The sequence below is a fragment of the Oreochromis aureus genome, linkage group 23, assembly GCF_013358895.1.
Source record: "Oreochromis aureus strain Israel breed Guangdong linkage group 23, ZZ_aureus, whole genome shotgun sequence".
Lineage (NCBI taxonomy): Eukaryota > Metazoa > Chordata > Actinopteri > Cichliformes > Cichlidae > Oreochromis > Oreochromis aureus.
In genome coordinates this window covers 43,976,146-43,995,003 of record NC_052963.1, presented here as the reverse complement: position 1 = coordinate 43,995,003, position 18,858 = coordinate 43,976,146, and the positions used below count along the sequence as shown (strand labels likewise).

The 18,858-nt window shown below is 41.1% G+C and overlaps 1 protein-coding gene across 2 annotated transcripts in view; it reads right to left on the bottom strand.

The window, feature by feature from the left end:
• slc44a5b (solute carrier family 44 member 5b) overlaps positions 1-18,858 on the bottom strand; it is a 41,881-nt gene extending 23,023 nt beyond the window's left edge. Inside the window, exons 1-2 of one of the 2 annotated variants that reach the window (XM_031756537.2) lie at positions 18,481-18,858; positions 3,207-3,255 (exon numbers count right to left, since the gene is read on the bottom strand). In XM_031756537.2, coding sequence (XP_031612397.1) covers positions 3,207-3,255; positions 18,481-18,517 — 86 coding nt within the window. In that variant the 5' untranslated portion in view covers positions 18,518-18,858. The remainder of the gene's footprint in view (positions 1-3,206; positions 3,256-18,480) is intronic. The other variant, XM_031756538.2, reaches the window with a different exon arrangement.

Below are 18,858 nucleotides of genomic sequence, written 5' to 3'. Positions count from 1 at the left end.
TCATCAGATTTACAGCCATGTGAAAAAGAAAGTATGGCCTTTTTACATGTTTATGTATCAGGACATAATAACAATCATCTTGTTCTTGCAGGTTATATAATCAAGTAATTACAACCTCTGATGAATAACAACAAATGACATCTTTATTCCCATCTTTAGCCCCCCCCCCCCCCTCCCTGCTTTAAAATGACATGCCCAACGTGAACTGACTTTTTCTCTGCAATTACAAACTCTGTGTAAAATATCTTGGTATCAAAGTAAAGCTGACACTTGTGAGACTTCATCACAGGTGCAAGCATCACAGCAAATGCCATTGTGTCAAACTAACTGAGGATAAAACACAGAAAAATATAAAGGAGTTTTTCTGGTCTGGTCTTTTATAGCATATAACACCCTTGAAAATGTGCTGCGGCAGATCACAAAGTAATTGTCTTAAAACAATATGAATCAACATATGGACAAAGCTTGATGCTGCTGAAACGAAGCAGAGAAAGTTGCCCAGGTTTTATTAGATACACAGCTAAGCGTTTTGCAAAATTTGGCATGATTTGTGAAAGTTAACATTTCTTTGGTATTGAATAGCAGAAATTAGGCTTTCTTGTCAGAGTCACTTTTGGGGGAAAAAACAGCGTCCGACAGCAATGGTAGACCGGTGCATAACAAGCAAATGAATAATGCAGAAAATAGAGCTGTTTGATGGAAATCTGGTCTCAAAGCACACTGAGTGATAGAGCTATGCAGGAAATAAGACAGCAAAAGTAAGAGGGAATTCATGACAATGTCTTTCAAACATGGAGCGTAGTTTTCGTCTTCTTTTGCTGCTGGTTCAGTGAATTCTGGAATGAAAGTGACGAAACTTGTAGTTTCTGAATCTGTGAGATGTCGGCTTTCAGCACCCATGTACGTGCTGTGAACGGGAGACGTCTACCTGCTCTTTAATTGTTTGCTGTTTTAGCTGTTTGATGTCGTTGAAATGGTTTTGTGAGCTTTTAGTTGAGATTCTGATGAATGGTTAACTGATGGTTAACAAAAACGCAGAAGCCCTATGTGAAAATATTAAATATCAAATGTCAGTTCACCAGCAAGCGTGACCGCCTCTATAAAAACAGACGTTTTAGAATTTTTCAGGTCTGGATTTTGAAGTTAATATTAACACAATGTCAAGAAGGAAAGTCTCAGCAATGACCTTAAAGTGGCTATTGCTGCTGCCCATTATTTTGGAAGGACATTTCCAAACAATTTCAAGTCTATCATTCTTCCTGTAGAATGGAACACATTCAAGACAGTTGCCAGTCTTCCTGAGAGTTGAAGTCCCAGTAATTTCACCTCAACATCAGACTGTGCTCAGAGAAATTGCAACCCCCCCCAACCCAAGAGCTACATCTCAGACTCTACAAGCATTAGCAGACGCTTATTAGCAGCTCTTGACAGCACAATTAGAAAAAAGACTGGATAAGAATGGCTTGTTTGGAAGAGCTGCCAGGAGAAAACCTATTCTCTCTAAAAAATACATGGCAGTATAGCTTAGGTTTGCTAAGTTGCATCTAAATTAATTAGATTTCTGGAACAATGTGTTTTGGACATTTGGCAAAACCCAAACATAGCATCTCAGCACTAAAACCAACTATCAGCATGGTGGTGGAGGTATGACGGTTTAGGCTTGCTTTGATTGAGTCAACTTCCACTGTATATCAGAGTATTCTAGAGTCAAAAGTGAAGCTGTCCATCTGTCCAGTGACTAACGCTTGGCTGAAACTGGGTCACGTAGCAGGACAATCATACGGTGGCCCTGAGAGGCCAAACGGACTGCAAGCTAAGAAAACACCAGCAATAAGAAAAAGGCTGCAAAAGCACACAAAACACAACGGAAATAGGAAAAACAGATTTCCAAAAGCACAAGGGAAGTGTTTCAGGGGAGACAATAACCTGACGGACCAGTTGCAGGAACCCAAACATGCTAAGAATTGCGCTGGGAGACACTTAAAAGAAGTGGAGGATCCATCGGTTTTGTGATGAAAGAAAAGATTAGAGGTAAGTGTGTTAGCCTGACTATTAGCCTAAAACTCCGTCATCAGTATTAAATGAGTTGTGAAATTAAAACACACTTACCTAGCATGTTTTGATTCCTGCAACTGGTCCGTCGGGTTATTGTCTCCCCAGAAACACTTCCCTTGTGCTTTTGGAAATCTGTTTTTCCTATTTCAGTTGTGTTTTGTGTGCTTTTGCAGCCTTTTTCTTATTGTTGGTGTTTTCTTAAGTTGCACTCCGTTTGGCCTCTCAGGGCCACCGTACAATCATCCCAAGCACAACAGAAAATCTACAACAGAATGACTGAAGAGCAAAGAATCAAGGTGTCACACTGGCCCGGTCAAAGTCCAGACCTCAACCTAACTCAAATGTTATGGCAGGACCTTAAGAAAGTTGTGCATAAACAAATGCCTTCAAACTGTAAAGAAGAGCAGGTCTAAATGATCCACAATGATGTGAGAAACCGATAAAATCTGACAAAAACAAATACTCCAACTTATTGCTGCTAAAGGTGGTTTTACAAGCTACTGAATCATATTTATTTTTTCCACACACGTAATATGTCAGACAGCGGCTACTACAGACATAAGCAGTGTCAAGCTCAGTATTTGCTATCACTTTACTAGCTGAAAAAAGCTAATAAGAGCCTCAGTGCATTTTCGTATAATGTTAACACTTAGTAATGTGAACATTTTGTTCCATGAGCCTGGAGACAGAGTACTCGTTATCATGAAATCTCTTGTGTGTACATCTGTTTCGTGTGTGTCTGGCTGGCTGCTAATGTGTGTCATTGGGTTAACTCCAGCCACCAGCTTGACTTATGGCCATTGATCTGTGTGGTGGAGTGGAGAGATCTGCCAGCACTCAGGCCTCAGTCTTTATTAATGTAGCATGACAAATAATCAATCTGTCAGCCTCAAACAGCAGTGTGCGCCCAAAAAATGATACACTGAGCAAACTCAATACACATGTAAGGAGTCAGATGTTTGGAAGGTCAGTTCATCAAAATAAAAAATGCATATTACGCTAAAAAGTTGTATTGGTGTCTTCTGTCTTACACATTCCAGGTGAATAAAAATTAGCTTCTTGTTATAAACTATCGAATGAGGGTGATGTTATAATGTCTCAAAGTGTGTCTGTAAATGTATTTTACACAATAGTCTGAAGATGCTGAGTACCTGTTCTGAACAGGCCCTCTGAAGTTTGGGTCAAACTTGCGAGGTTCACCTATAAGACAAAAAACAGTACGGACAAATTAGTAACAATACTGTGGAGCAATCAAACGAAGCAACTATTCACTGACAGAGTTAGCAAACAGTGCACAGAGATAATGCTACAGGAAATCAGACAAAGTATTCTTTAAGTCAGATGACAGTTTTTATGATGCCTCTGCTTTTGAGCAAAAATGTAGAGCAAAAAGAAACATTACAAAAGCAGGATAATTTTGCAAAAAATCTGTGAAAACACTTTATTACAGCATAGGCAATGAAAATGTTCACCTGCTGTGGCATTCAAATGGTCAGCACCAACTAACTAGGTCATTTCACAGTGCAAGTTTCCTAGCAAATCTGGCAGAGTGGGAGCACTACAGTAAGGCAGTACAGTAAAGGCCAAAACAATATGAACAGGGAAGTATAATAAATCATCTTAACGAGTCTTAATCCGAAGTCATACTGAGGCTTCCCCATTTGACCCAACTTGAAACTGAAGCACAGTTGCAGCACTATTTGTCACCCAAGAGCCTAACTCTGACTTGTATGTGTAACAGATGCAACTGTATTTATCATCGGTTGCTTCTTTGGTCTATAAGTAGCCTGCACCCTGGCTGAAACTAATTATGACGTGTTGCTGAGGACCTATTAATCATCACACATGGAGTGCAATATCTGCAAGCAGCTGGGGCAGACTTCGGGGCATCATGAGTGGGCCTATTTCCCATCTGCCTTTTTCCCAGGCTGATCCTGTCCAGACGTATGAGCCAGTTTTGCTTCTAAAAGTGTGAGGAATGAGTACACTGTACATAGCAAATACATATTATTCAGCCTGTTCTTAATGTACTGTACTATTTTAGAACACCCACATTTCCCCCCAAAAAATCATGTTTGTATCCACTAAAAAGACCAGAAATCAATACATCTCCACAAAGAGCATTGCCAGTTTGACTTTGTTTGGTTAAAAACATTTACCGTATAGTAATGTTGCATTTTAGTAATCAAACTGCAAAGTATAGCATGCTTTCTGCTCTCCTGAACAAGGGAACTCAACCGTTAGAGCACAGAAAGTAAGTTACTGCATTTTCTGTAGCTCTTATTTATTTGTCATTACTGTTGAAAAACCCCGCATTCATCACTTAAATGAAAAAAGGAAATGGAATGCATGTTTGTGTTAAATGCTAGTTCTATTATCAGGCCTAAAATGTGCTCCCTGTAAGTATAAAATCAAGATAATCGCTTTCGTCTGATGTGGCTTTTTACCTGAAAAACTGGAACAATCGCGGCTGAAGAACGCAGGACACAGAGAGTGAAATCGAAATAAAGTCTTTAATTATTTGCAGAGAAGCAGTCAAAGAAGGTAAACAATACAGGGGCAGACAAAAAGGCAAGATCCAAAAATAGGCAAAATGTCCAGGGTGTTGGTACAACTCACTGGGCCGAGCAGGCAACGCATATGGTGTTAAGCTTTTGCCTTGGGCCAATAAAGTCTGAAGAAAAGTTCCAAAATAACAAACAAAAAAATAGTCACAAGATGAGAAAATCCAAGAAAACACAAAGAACAAATGAAACAATAAACAGGATAAACTACAAAACAGGAGGATAAGCACAAGCATACAGCTAGAAAGCTTAACAAGGAGAGTAATGTCAAATACGAAAAAAAAACAACTGACACTAATGAAGACGGGGCAAACAATCACAAACGGGTCAAAACAGGAAGTAAAACTAGCAAAAGTATAAGCAGGTTAAGAGTTACAAAATAAAACAGGAAGTGACTTAACAGAAACCCAACATCAAAAACAAAAATATTAACACAATGAAGGAGCCCAGCTGAACATTGAAGCTATGGTCAAAGTTAATTCATTTGAATTAACTTCTGCAATCGTGCATGAGTTACTGCAGAGGTTAATGTGAAATGAACAAAGCATTGGCTCAACTTTCTATCAGTGGACTGTGTACACTTGTGCATTTGTAGAAATACATATTCCTCTATAGTCTGTTTACTACTGTTCATGAAATGTTCAGTTTATCTTTAACCAACCTGTATCACGTCCGTCTTTCAGTAAAGCCCAGAAGCTGCTCCTCACAAACTGCCAGATTACATTACGGATCCCTAAGTGAGTGTTTTACCACTCTTGAAAAAGTGTTTGGCGTAGTGTTATTCCTATGTGGTGTGACAAGAGGGATTACTAAAGCCAATATTGCAGTATAATGACAACACACTGAAAGACAGTAAAATGAGTCAGAGTCCTTTAAAAAACACTTTACTTCCTCTACTAAAGTGCTGCAGTCTGAAGGACAGAAATGCCAGAACCATCACCCAAGAGGAAAGAAATGGGCTTGCGGCAAGTGAACAAAAAAAGCTACACACAAATAACGAACCATTTGTCATTTATGGATGTACATGAAGCATAAAAACACAAATAACAAGTGAAAAGTTCATCAGACAGTGGGTCGAGATTACATTTAAGCAAAAACGGTCCCTCTTTTGTTTTCCAGAGAGACTGCATACCTGCATGCAACCAAAGCCTGCTGAACATTAGTGGGTCATTACTCAAGACTACAAATAGAAACCAGAAAGCTTCAAATATGAAAAATTTTGTCAATTGCCAAAATATTCAAGATATCTGTTTGTAGAGATAAATGCACCCTGAGCACATCAGGCACTAGTCTGAACCACTGGACTACGAGAGTAAAACAGAGGAAGTGGGTGACCAGCGTTTTCACTAGCTGTTGCTTAAATAGACTGTATAGTTGTGATGGCAGCAGACTTGGCATGACACAGATCTCAATGACTGAAATAGCAACTGCTGGGCTTTGAGCTACAATTAAGGATGACGCACGCATGTTTAATGTTTATAGCACCACACGCAAGTGAAGATCAAATAGCAGTACAGCAAGACATATCCACAGCACTAGACATTGAACCACACCAGCATCTGAAGTATAACAACCCCAACCAGCGTGGATGCTGTGTGAGACTGGCCTTTTTAAAATAATAAGAACCAAACGCATCAGGAAAATGTCACACTGTCTTTCTTGACCACATTATCTGAAACATCCAGTTATATGAGGCAACAAACACATCAACTGTTCACGGATCAGTGGAAATATAACACTGTGATATCACCGCAGTATTGTGAGAACACAAAAACAACGCTCGTAGACCTGTTTTAGGGGTCCCGTGTTTTTTTCCATTCTGATAATGAGGAAAGAAGAAGATCAAAGGTTTTAAAGGATGTACTGTAGGTGTGATGATGACCATTTCAGCTTCTTTGTCACAGAAGCAATAAAAACTACGAGCTGTCCCCCTCATGCTACATTATTTGACACGAGAAGGTAAATGTTTCCTTTCCCTTTGTCCTTGCTGTTAAAAACTTCAGTTCCCAGCCATCTGCTTGGCTATCAGTGAAAGTCACTCACTTGAGTGGTGTTTTAGGTCTAAAAATGGTAGATGCTCTGGATTAATTGTATGAATTCCTCACCCAAGGACACAATGTCACAAAACCAGGTGCTCTTTGCAGCTTTTGTCGCACTGCTATTGAATAAGACGACGCTGAGCTTATTGTTTTTAACTAAGAAGTCTGTAAGGTTCACAAAAGAGCTCGCACAGAAATGCTAAAATGATGTAACAGATACACAACAGGTAAATGGCCTGTATTTATATAGCACTTTTCTGGTCCCTAAGGACCCCAAAGCGCTTTACATATCCAGTCATTCACCCATTCACACACTGGTGATGGCAAGCTACGTTGTAGCCACAGCCACCCTGGGGCGCACTGACAGAGGCGAGGCTGCCGGACACTGGCGCCACCAGTAGGTAACGGGTGAAGTGTCTTGCCCAAGGACACAACGACCGAGACTGTCCGAGCCGGGGCTCGAACCGGCAACCTTCCGATTACAAAGCGAACTCCCAACTCTTGAGCCACGATCGCCGAGGCAAGCTCAAATAATCAATGCTAACAACAGGGCAATACTATGAGACCCTCCACAAATATTTTAACTGCCAAGTACTTTATGTCAGACAAAGAGAGAAGCAATTATAATCCTCTTTATCTGCACCTGCAGTCAGGTAGACTGCACTGGACTGCAGTGTGCACCAGTAGTCCTTGTTTTTCTCTGTAGCCTTGGCACGTAAACCCGTTCACCACCTGCTGCAGGTTCTGTTTGGTGTAGCCCAAAGATACAGATACAGATAAGAATAAGGGAGTGTGCAGTCTGATTCTCTGAATACTGAATACCACTAAAAAGGCGACCTTGTTTGTCTGCCTGTGAAGAAACTGTAGACAGTAAGGGCCGGGTTAGCTGGTTAGCAGCCAATGAAGGCAGATGATGCTGTTCATTCAAATAGATGTGATGAAATAAAAGAAAAATGCTAAAGTAGGTCAACAAATATATTTGGGTGGTTGTTAATACAACTGGGCTGCCGACCAAAGTAAAATCTTTGTTTGGGGAAACACTTCCCTATAACAGCATCATTTCATCTCATTAACATAATATTTCAACTAATTAGACTATTAGACAAGACAACTATTAGTACGAATACAGATTTTATTTTAATATTACAAATATGTGTCCGTCTCCACAGTGCTGGAACTATTGCGGTGAAAACAGGTTAGTCCATATGGTGAGTGGAGCTGAATCACACTGGGATCAAGGAGAGTCAGTGGTGAGAAGACAGATTGTGGTGCAATAAATGTCAGGGGGCACAGTTTTTTCCAGGTTTTTCACAGCAGGGGGACCAAGCGGTCTGGCACTGGTTAAAACCCCAAACTGCCAAAACAATGCTGCAGTAGGAACTTAAAAACCTGATTTCTACAATAGCAGAAATATTCAGCTACTCATATCTAAAATAAATACCTAATATCTAGATATCTAAACAGAATCAGAATAAAATATCCAAACCTAAAAAAAAAAATCTCACACCTCTTCATTCTAACACAGTAGCACTGAGGAGAAGGAATATGTGCCTGAGCTAAATTTAGCTTTAGCTGCTTTCCTGACTCACAACACGAGCCTGAGTACTTCCACCAGGCTTTTGTACCTTTCTCTGACCCTCAAATCAGATTTCAGCGAAGGGTTAAGAGAAAGTGTTGAAAATCATCAGCGATGCCGGGCCACCAGCAGACTCTGCATTAGATAACGGCTGTTTAGCCTGCGCTGCAGTCTGCCAGTGCAGGAGATGAGTCTGGTGGAGTGGATGTGTTTGCTGGCCGTAGTCAGACTGAATGGGGGTCTGTAGTCAAAAACGTTCGGAAAAAGCCTGGCAGGCATGCTACACTGGGACAGCTAGAGTCGCTGTTAGATGCATTAACTGCTGGTCTCCTCTATTGACATAGTGTTAGATAATGCCACCGTGTCCTTCTGTGACTGAAAGATTTATGCACAGCCCAACGATCATGGTGGTAATCGAGAGCTCTGAGAAAATAAGGCTTCATGGGTTGAAGAATTACACATCAGGATCAGACAAAGGCTTTGGCAGAAACATCTCTCCACATTTCCACTTGTATTCGTGGCTGGTCTCCCACAGCAATAGGATTTATGGAATAATTTGGAGGGGTGAGAACATGCATAAAAAATAGTAAAACACTTTCGTTTATCATAAAATTAACAGTATATCTGCATACAAGCAACTTCTGCTCTCTAATAAAAGATGTTTCAGCAGTTGATGGAAGCAGATCCTTTTTTTTCTACATGTTTAAGTTTGTAGAAGAGCTAGTGTGATGAGGACCCTTGCTGGCCTTTTACACACTACTATTTTCATTGCACTAACAGAAATGAGCTGTCAAGTTGAGACAAACCTTTTCTTTCACTTTACCAAGATTGCTCCTGTTGTATGTGTGTCAGAAAGACGGGGTGGTGGGTATATCATGTATTCCACCTGTGATTATTGTATGATTAATGTTTCTTTTGTGTCATCAACATATATATTAAAAAAAGATGCTGCATAGCCTGAATAATTAATGCAAGTCTTGTTATTTAGGCTAAAATGAACTAGTGACTGCAGAAAAAAAGAAACAAAACACTGATGTTTTATTTCACTCAGTTTCTATCACGGGTGACTTTGGTTGGTGGTCAGTGCCAGTGGATGGTCAATCAACTTGCCTGATACACTTTTTTATTGACCCCAAGCCACCATACCATTGTTTATGTCCAACTGTTTCCCAGAGTATATCTGAACGGACTAACTAGGTCTATCTGGTGACTAATTTGAACATTTTCTTTTACATTTATTCACCTCCACACCACGTCCGTGACTGATTTAATAGAGCAGAATTCCCTTGATGCAGTTTTGAAAACTCAGGCACATTGACCAGCTAGTCCCAGCAGGACCCCAGGACGCTGTTGTGGGAGCCCTGGATATCATTAAGCTACCTCTTACGAGATTCTCTTGTTTTGTAGTCGGACAACCTCCAGCTCCATGATCGTGGACTGCAGCCACCGAAGGTAGCTGTAAAAATCTGCTGCCAGTTTTTACACTACTCTAACCAGAAAGTGCAGGAGGTGGAAAACTGGGTTTCTACCTGCTAGATCAAACTCACCAAGGTGGCAGAGCAGAACAGACTACCACTGCCAACTCCGAACCCAACAACATGTTTATTGTTTAGTGAATGCACACAAGCCAGATCTATGCTAAACATATCATTTTAAGGGACATCTGTGGACAATTTGACGATCAATATAAACCAATAAGCAAAGGACTGGGTGTATTAACTCATCAGCTCTTTTCCTCTCCATTTGCCTCTTCCCTTCTCCTCTCTGTGCTCACATATACTGCATTTCAATACAGCTCCATTTCTAATAAAGCTGTTCTCATATACACATTTTTCTCTTTCTTCTGGAAGGGAACAAGCATAGAATAATGACTTGGATGCGGCCAATTAACTACGTATTAGTTCACTGACACAAAACATCTTTTTCAAGCCACTGCACTGCTGAAATCCTGTATTTACATTTAAAAATAACTTCTCAAACAAAATGTTAGAAGCAACAGACTTAACTCCTGATCAGCTGCTGTCCTGTCAAGTGAATGCTGCTCTCATTGGTTCTCTGGTACTCGCATATACGTCTTCCCGAAAGGGCGTAGGCAGCAGTAGCCCTGCTGAAATTAAAGCTACAGATACTGCAACAGGCCACTGGAACAGCGAACAGAAAAAAAGTATATAGAGAGATGGAAGAAAGAATGATCTGTGCTTGAAAGACACATTTTGGAGATATGTGAGACTTGCGTTAATGTGTTAAAAGGGGTATGATATGGGACCTTCAAGGCCCATATTTCCTGTCAGATTCTGAAGTACAGGATGTGCTAACACTGACTACAGAAAATCAACTTCAAAGTGACAGTGCTGGAAGCAAACTAGATCTAACAACTGCCCTGGAGCGATAAAACTTCAGAGAAAAGTCAGAGAAGCAGTTCATTTCAGTGCATTTCAAAATTTAGGAGAATAACCTGCAGACTTACCTCCTTTGCATCACTTTTAGGAAATCTGCTCAGAGATTACACGCACATTTACTGCGCTACATCATATATCGATTACCACACATAAAATGGGTGGAAATATTAACTGCAGAGTACAGCATAACACACCCTCCAGACTACAACTTGTTCACTTCCCTTAACCTGTTTCCACCCTTCCCCTTCCCAGGGTTACTCAGCTTGTAGCCATAAACACATCCAATATAGACACATCAGCACAGGCAGACACAGGCACCAGTGTCCCCTGGCTCCACTGTCCAACACAGGCCTCTTTCATACCGTGGTCAGGCAAACAGCTCGAACACTGCAGGTGCTCTGCATGGGTTGGGTCAGAGGAGCCATTTGGAAAGGACTATTTTTTTTGTTGTTTTCACTCTCTGTATTCATCTACATTTCCACATTTCCAGGAGCCGGAGAGAGTGAAGTGCTGAGAGATTTCACTTCTGTCAGAGCTACGTTGGGTTAGAGTGTTAGATCCAGCAGTAGTTAAAAAGAAAAAGAGAAAACAGAAATTTTAAAAATTCAGCATAATGATGTTGCTCAGCAGGGGAGGCATAGTCTGTAAGTCTGAATGCTGTGTACAGTATATTCATTCATATTTGATCAAAGCCTTGGCTTTTGCCAATCCACAGAGGAAAGCAACATCAGTAATATGGCTTTGGGATTTTGTGTTTTCCTGTAGTCTTTATTTAAAAAGCTACACACATTCAGGTTTCTTCTGCATGACACAGAGGCAACAGACCTACTTGGGTGGATTAACTATAAAAGGAGATACCAGGATTATTTGTAAAGCACAGGTTTATTGTCAAGGTTTGTTGAATCAGGAAATGCACACGTAGGACCACACAGGGTCATGAGGCCAAACATTAACTTGCAAGTCTCCTACAGTTTCCCACAAAAAACACAATCATCTGTTCTGAAAGAAGACTTGTTTCCTTTTTTTAAAAAAGGAAAGAAAAATGGGCAAATCTCTATGTAGCATCATCTCACCCTTTTTCTCTGCCTTTCTTCTACTGCCCTTCTGTACAGAATCATATTTCTTCCTTTCTTGTACTTTCTCTCTTTGGAGTACAGTACAACCTTTAAAGTGCTTGTCTCCTCATTGTAACAAGACAACAACATCTCAAGCTCTGGTTTAGGTTTACTTACTGGAGTCCCTTGGGATCCTCTTAAATCTTGGCAGATGGTAAAGAACTGTACTTGGAGTATCTGACTTGCTAGTCCTCTGAGTTAATTCCTATTAGTAAATGAAGAGCATTTACTGGGCACATAGTGGTAACTGACATCCTTTCAAGCAGTGAGAATAGTGGGACACGGGTTGGGATTCAACCCCCGAGAGGGGTGTCAGCATCTGAGTGTCAGATGCTGACAGCTTGGCCTGCTGCTCCAAGCAGAAAAGTAGCAGTATTGTAGCTGATTCTTTGTGACCTTGGTTACTTCTGCTGGAGCCTACAGGCATGTCAGTGGCAGCCCTGGGTTTCTGTGACATGAGACTCGCAACTGCTACTGTAGATTAGTGACATGCTCAACTGGCTTAGGTCAGGATTTATAAAGACTTAAGAGTAAGAGGCTAGATCTCAATATCCAAATACGCAGTAAATCAAGGTGAGAAAACACATATTTAGGGTGTCGTACTGATACATACAGAAAAAAAGGCCATACTCCTGCAGTTACCCACTGTGTCTTTTACAGTGCCTCTGTAGTGGTATATGATGTAGGAGGCAGCCTTAGCCTTTAAAGACAACGAAAACTGATCAGCTCTGATAATTAGTATATGCAGAAAAAGTTACCATACATAATCCTACCCTTTAGGCAGGCTTGTTTGCATGACTTAGGAAAATTAGATTTTAAGATTTCTGTAATCACTGAATGACTAATTGAGATGAGTTTTTTTTCCTGTTTATGCGCCTCATCTCACTTTACACATTAAAGTTTAACAAGTTTTATGTGAAGCATGATGCAATTGGGCTTTTATGAGTAGCAGCACAGTAGGAAGGATGTAACACTGCTATTAAAAAATTTCATCATATGCACTGTTTTCTACTATTTTTTTTAAATAAAATGAAAAACACATTGAAGTGACAAAAGGCTGGCAAACTGCTGAAGCTCGAAGGGACGAAATGCTTCGCAGAAATAAAATCCAGGTCTTTAAATTTAGTCTGTCATTAAATGTCAAGCACCTGACTTGTAGTACTGTAATAATTAGTCCATTAATATATTAGGTGATTAAAGCAAATTGATTTATAATTGTTTTAATAACTTCATTCACATGTATGCAAAAATGTAAAAACATTTGCTGTCTCAAATGCAAAACTTTCTGCTCATCTTCTCTGTTTTTAGGCATACTAATTGCAAAAGCTCTTCTCCAAGGGAGGCTGGGGACATTGAGAGAGTGTGGTCCATGGTCCACACGTCCATTGTCGACACTGCTGTAAGGAGCAGCAGCCACAAGGTGGTTGGCCCCTTAACCAAATGGTGGGCAGCAGAGGTGAAGGGAGCCATCAAGCTAAAGAAGGAGTCCAAGTGAGCTGTGGTGGCTTGTGGCAGCTGACGGTTACCGACAGGCTAAGTGGAATTTGCATATAGAAGTAGCTGAAGAGAAAACTGGGATGTGGGAGTAGTTTGGTGAGGCCTTGGAGCAAGATTTTCAGTCGTCCTTGAGGGAATTCTGACAAACAATCAGGTAACTCAGGAAAGGCAAGAGGTCTAAGGAGCTTGGAAAGAAAAGCGTCTGGACTTCTTTAAGTTGCTTGAAGATGTTTCACCTCTCATCCGAGAAGCTTCTTCAGTTCTAGGTTCAAATGGTAGAGAGTCCCTGGGACACCCCCCCCTCCCGAGAGGGACAATGGACCCCCTAATGATCCTCTACCTAATCACGCGAGCCAAGGAGTGAAAACGGGTGTGGGTCACAATCAGCCAAAGTTTCAGGTGAACCTGCTGTGAAACCTGGCCCCACCCTGTCATGTGATTTCCTGAGGTCAAATGGCCCAGGATGTGAGTGGGCGTTAAGGCGTCTGGGAAGGGATCTCAAAGCTGGATTATAGATGGCAGACAGTTGGTGTCATAAGCCACCGCCTCTGTTCAAAGTGGATATAGATGGCTTCTTTCACTTCTCTTTCAAACCATCTGTCTTCTCTGTCCAGAATGGGAACATTGGCATCCTCGAAAGAGTGACCTTTGTCCTTTAGCTGCAGATGGACCGCTGAGTCTTGTCCTGTGGAGGTGGCGCTTCTATGTTGTGCCATGCGTGAAACACCTTCAAGCAACTTAAAGAAGTCCAGACGCTTTTCTTTCCAAGCTCCTTAGACTACGATGAGCTGGATGACTGAGAACCTTCACAGACATGAAAGGCAAGAGACTTCAGCTGAGAATATAGTGACACAAGGATCTCCTCTATCTCAGTGACACACCTTCTGTAATGGAAGCAATTTGGCAACTATCACTGTGACTGAGGTCACTTAAGTATTCAAAATGACAGCCCAGTTTCTTCAGGCTCTGGATATTACTGAGCTGTCTTAATTGACAAGCCTTTGTAGCATCACATGTAAGTCCAGACCAGAGAGTGTGCTCCAGTATCAGAGAGATCACATTCCTCTGCCTGTCTGGGAAGATCTATGCCGGGGTGCTGGAGAGGAGAGTCTATCTGTTAGGTGAACCTTTGATAACTTGGAAAACACATCTGACTTCACCCCTCGTGCCTATAGGGGGTGTTTTTGGATTATGGGGTGAATAACTCATTGCTACAGGCCATTCAGTCACAGTACAACCTTAGTGATGACGTGTTGGTAGTAAGACAGGCCCATTTATGGTGACACTTGCAGACTGTCACTGGTTAGGTTCGTAACTTTTATGTATAGAATTTCTAGGTGGAGCCTATTGGCAAAGGGTTTCTGCATTGGCAGCCTCAGGATCACATTTCTTCTCTTTGCAGATGATGTCATTCTTCTGGCTTATCAGGCAGTGACCACCAGTGTAAATTAGGGTGGTTTGCAGCTGAGTGTAAAGTAACTGTGATGAGAATCAGCATCTCCCACTTTAATACACTGATGCTCATTCAGAAAAGTGTGAAGTAATAACTCTAGTTACTGACACATGTATTCGTGCCACAGCTGCACTCCTGCAGGAACCATTTGAGGTGGTTCGGTAAACTGACTAGGATTCCTTGTGGACTCCTCCTAGGTAAGACATTTTAACCACGTGGGCACACACTGCAGAGATTATCCCTGTCAGATGACCTCGGAAAGCCTCGATGAGCCAGAGGAGGTGGCCCGGGGTAGGGAGGTCTGAGCGACTGCTGCCCTTGTGATCCAAATCTGGATCAATGGCAGAAAATGCATGGATTGTTTGAGTACAGGTAGCCATGCTGTCAGTCTTTTCTAGTTCCACTGATCACCCAAGACTCAAAACAACTCAAGACTGTGTGCCTGGCATGAGCTGTTTCTCATCTCCCTTTTATTTTTCAGTGTATCTTTGGGTCGTGTTTCATAAGTCACTTTCAGTGTCACTTAGCCTTTTAGTCCTAAACAAACACTGACTATATTTGTTCTGCTAAGTGGAGATTTCAATTCTGCTTGTTTTGCCCACAAAAACCTCTTTGCTAAATGTCTTTTTCGCAGACTCAAATGAACGGCCATCCAGTGTTATGCAAAAGTGAATCTCAGAAAATATTTACTGACACACCCTATCACAAGTGTGAATAATATAGTTCACATTTCAGGCACTGGCATGGCTATTGCTTAAGAAAATGCACACAAAAGCACATGCTCTTGTTAAAAATAATGAGAAGAAATGCCATAAATACTAACAAAATCCTCTGCAGAGTGAGCATTAGTCTTTATTTGAAACAGGTATTTGGAGAGAATTAGTGACACTTAAAAAGCCTTTAATAACACTTAGTCTAGGGTGCAAAATGGGCCATTCAGCCACAACCTTCTCCAACTGCAATTTCACACGAAGATACTGTGAATGTTTGGATTCTAAACCATTGCCCTCAGCTTCCTGTCAAGAGTCTGCATTGACTCAGTATAAAAATGCAGCGTTTAGGGAAGCTGCCCATGCGAGAAATTTGTTAATTAACAGTGTGCCCGACTCAACACTTTCTGTGGTGAATGGAACTCATATCTATACTGTTACTTACAAAGCTGTCACAGAATGATTATGAGCTACTCTCCTATTTTTCTGACTGACTGAACATTTCAGCAGTACAGTGAACACTTGCTACATAGTTAGAAATGTTATATAATAAACTGGCCTCAAGAGAACACTTGAATCTGACTATTACCAAATATAGGACAGCTGAATGTGAAGGATATTATGGCTCTATGCATTATGTTGCTCCTTTTCTTACAAATACGATCATTAATAAGCGAGCTCAACTTTATATTAGGGTAGGTAACAGTGTGACATCAACAATGTCATGATGTACAGTATTCTGGTATTAAATTTGTCTGTTAAAACAAAGCCAAAAACCTTTACTTTGCTCCTTTGCCAAGCTAGCCGTTTGAATAAAAGCACCAGGGAGTCAACGACATAAAGTAGCTGACCTGAACACTGGGAGGCACAATAACTCCATCCAAAGCTCTACTAACTAGGTGGTTAGATGCTATTAAGGCTAAATTACATCACCTAATTAATTGCTGCCTTCTAATTCATTCATGCAATAGAATATAAATGCAGGTACAGTAAACGCTAACCGTATTCTGTACATCAATAATGTATACAAAATTATACACGTGTTTGCTTCAGTTAGCCTGTTACTCATGGCATTTTACACATGTCAGGTTTATGATGTGCTGCAAAGTACCAGCTTAAAATCGTGAACAAGACCTGACTGGGGTCTGACATTCCCAGTGGTGAGCTGTATGTCTGTGGAGAGCACTGAGAATCAACTACTGCTGACAGGCTGCAGTCTTGACTGGCAGAGTGCTGGAGTCATGAGGTCTGGGGGACAAACAGGGGCAGAATATAGGGAGGAAAAAAAAAGAAAAAACAAAACACAGCAGCTATCCCCATTAGAAGCTGTCAGGAGCAGACCTGACAATGCCTGTGCTACTTTGAGTTATTTTGTGGGCATTGCGACTGTGTACAGTTTGGTCAACAATTCATGATAAAATGCATTTGTACTTGATAATGATGCAGAAGGCTGTGTGGAAATCGATAAGAATGACATATCATCTATCAAATTAAGTTCTGCATCATCCCAGCGGTTGAACTGAATAACTGAAACATATCTTTTGGTATACCTTTGATTCTTTCTCACATTTCTCACATAAAAGGGCCAAAGATTTGGCCTATCACTGTGGCAGATAGCTTTGTCTGGATTTCAGTGACACTGTAGTGACACAGCACAATAGTACCAGCTGAAAAAAGGAGTAAATCTGTGAGATTTACTGAAAAAAAGGTCAATTATTCAATAGAGAGAAAAAATAGTATTAGCTGGGGAACTCTTTGTTTCATAAAAAAAAAATACTCTACTGTCTGTGTAGCATCTGGTGTTGATAAAGGATTATATTGTTTTGATGAACAACATGATTACTCAAGCGGGTTAATGGACAGTGGATCTGCACATGGATTATATATTCCATTATATGCCTGCAGGGGCAAAAAGAGTGGGAGAGAAGAAATATCCTTTGTTACGGACGAAGGACAACTTGCTGTGAACCTTTACCATAAGACACATTATCTGCAATGCTAAATTAGGAAACAATGAAAAAACTCTACACCTCAATTATTCGTGCACATTTTATTTAAAAACCCAAATGTTGTTGGACGTCAGATAGGCTAAACTGTCTTCTCAGGAGTGGACACTGGTGACCTACCTTGCTTAAGTCCCTGTAAATCACAGCAGGGAGCATTAATCGAGATTAAAAGGATTACACAGAGTGAGCAGGGGACTAGTTAACTTCAAATGACGAGTGCATTAGGTGACTGTCACACGAATGCATTGTCAGCTTTATAAAAAGCTTTAGAAGGAATTATCATCTGACTGTTCCAACTAAAATATCATTAAGTATTATGATAAAATTATATTATAACGACCCTGCCTCTAATTAGCTACTTAGTTGGTCTTTTATCATAAAACCTGATCATCTTTTGGCTTTGGATTGGTGTAGGACAAAACAAAGCAATTTGATGACATCATCTGGAGCATCAGAAAAAAAAAAACGACGGGTATTTTTTTTTCTCTAACTAAAAATTGATCAATTAGTCGACAGAATTATGTGCAGATTAATCGATAATGGTGGCTAACTGCAGCTCCCACTAAAACCCCAAAGCTGTCCCGTTGTCATGATGTTATACAGCAGTTATAGAGCATAAATACATCGGCGTTAACAACAAAGGCGACATAATAAGTGGAGCAGAAAGTGGAGATGGGACTATTCTCCTATGGTGGGCACTTTTACACCTGGTAAACAAAGCAAGGCAAAAGATCACACCACTGCAGTTAATCAAAGCCAGACGCACGGATTCTTTTCGAAGCATATACTGCAACGAAACTCGAAAACACGTCCTTCTACTTATTTGAGGCAACATATCCGCTTGAAATGTTGTCATACCGTTACTGCGTATTTCACGCCAACCTTTAAATAGCCCTACAGTAGTTAGCAGCTGATAGTGCAAGCTAGCTACCGTCCCTGAACGCCACAGCAAAGGGTTAATAATAAAGACTCGGGCCAAAGAAGATATTGTTAAATCCTGCTGTCATAACGTTACAGGGTACAAAGGCAGAAAAAAATCTCCTACAACAAAGACAACCCGACTCACCATAGTAAGAGGTGGGGATGTCCGTTTTTCTAGCCATGGCACTTAGCAGGACAGATGCAGCACCGTCGTCTTGGTTTTGGAGACTGCATATGAGAGTCGAGGTGAACCCCAGCTGTTTTAATGCCTCCCAGTAGTCCCGTCGTGAAATAAACACAGAGGTCTTGGGCTCTTGGTCGGAGGATGCTTCGGCCACGCAGCTGAGCGTCAGTCGTGTTTACAGCGCGACGTCATTAATTATTCCAAAACGGTCTTAAAGGGGACGCTGCGCACCCCGGGCCCCTGTCCCGCTTCCCTTTGTTACATTCAAAGCTCGCTCACACACGCAGGATGTTGTGCAGTTTGGGCATCAGGCACCAGCCGATTTAAGCAGCTGGTGAA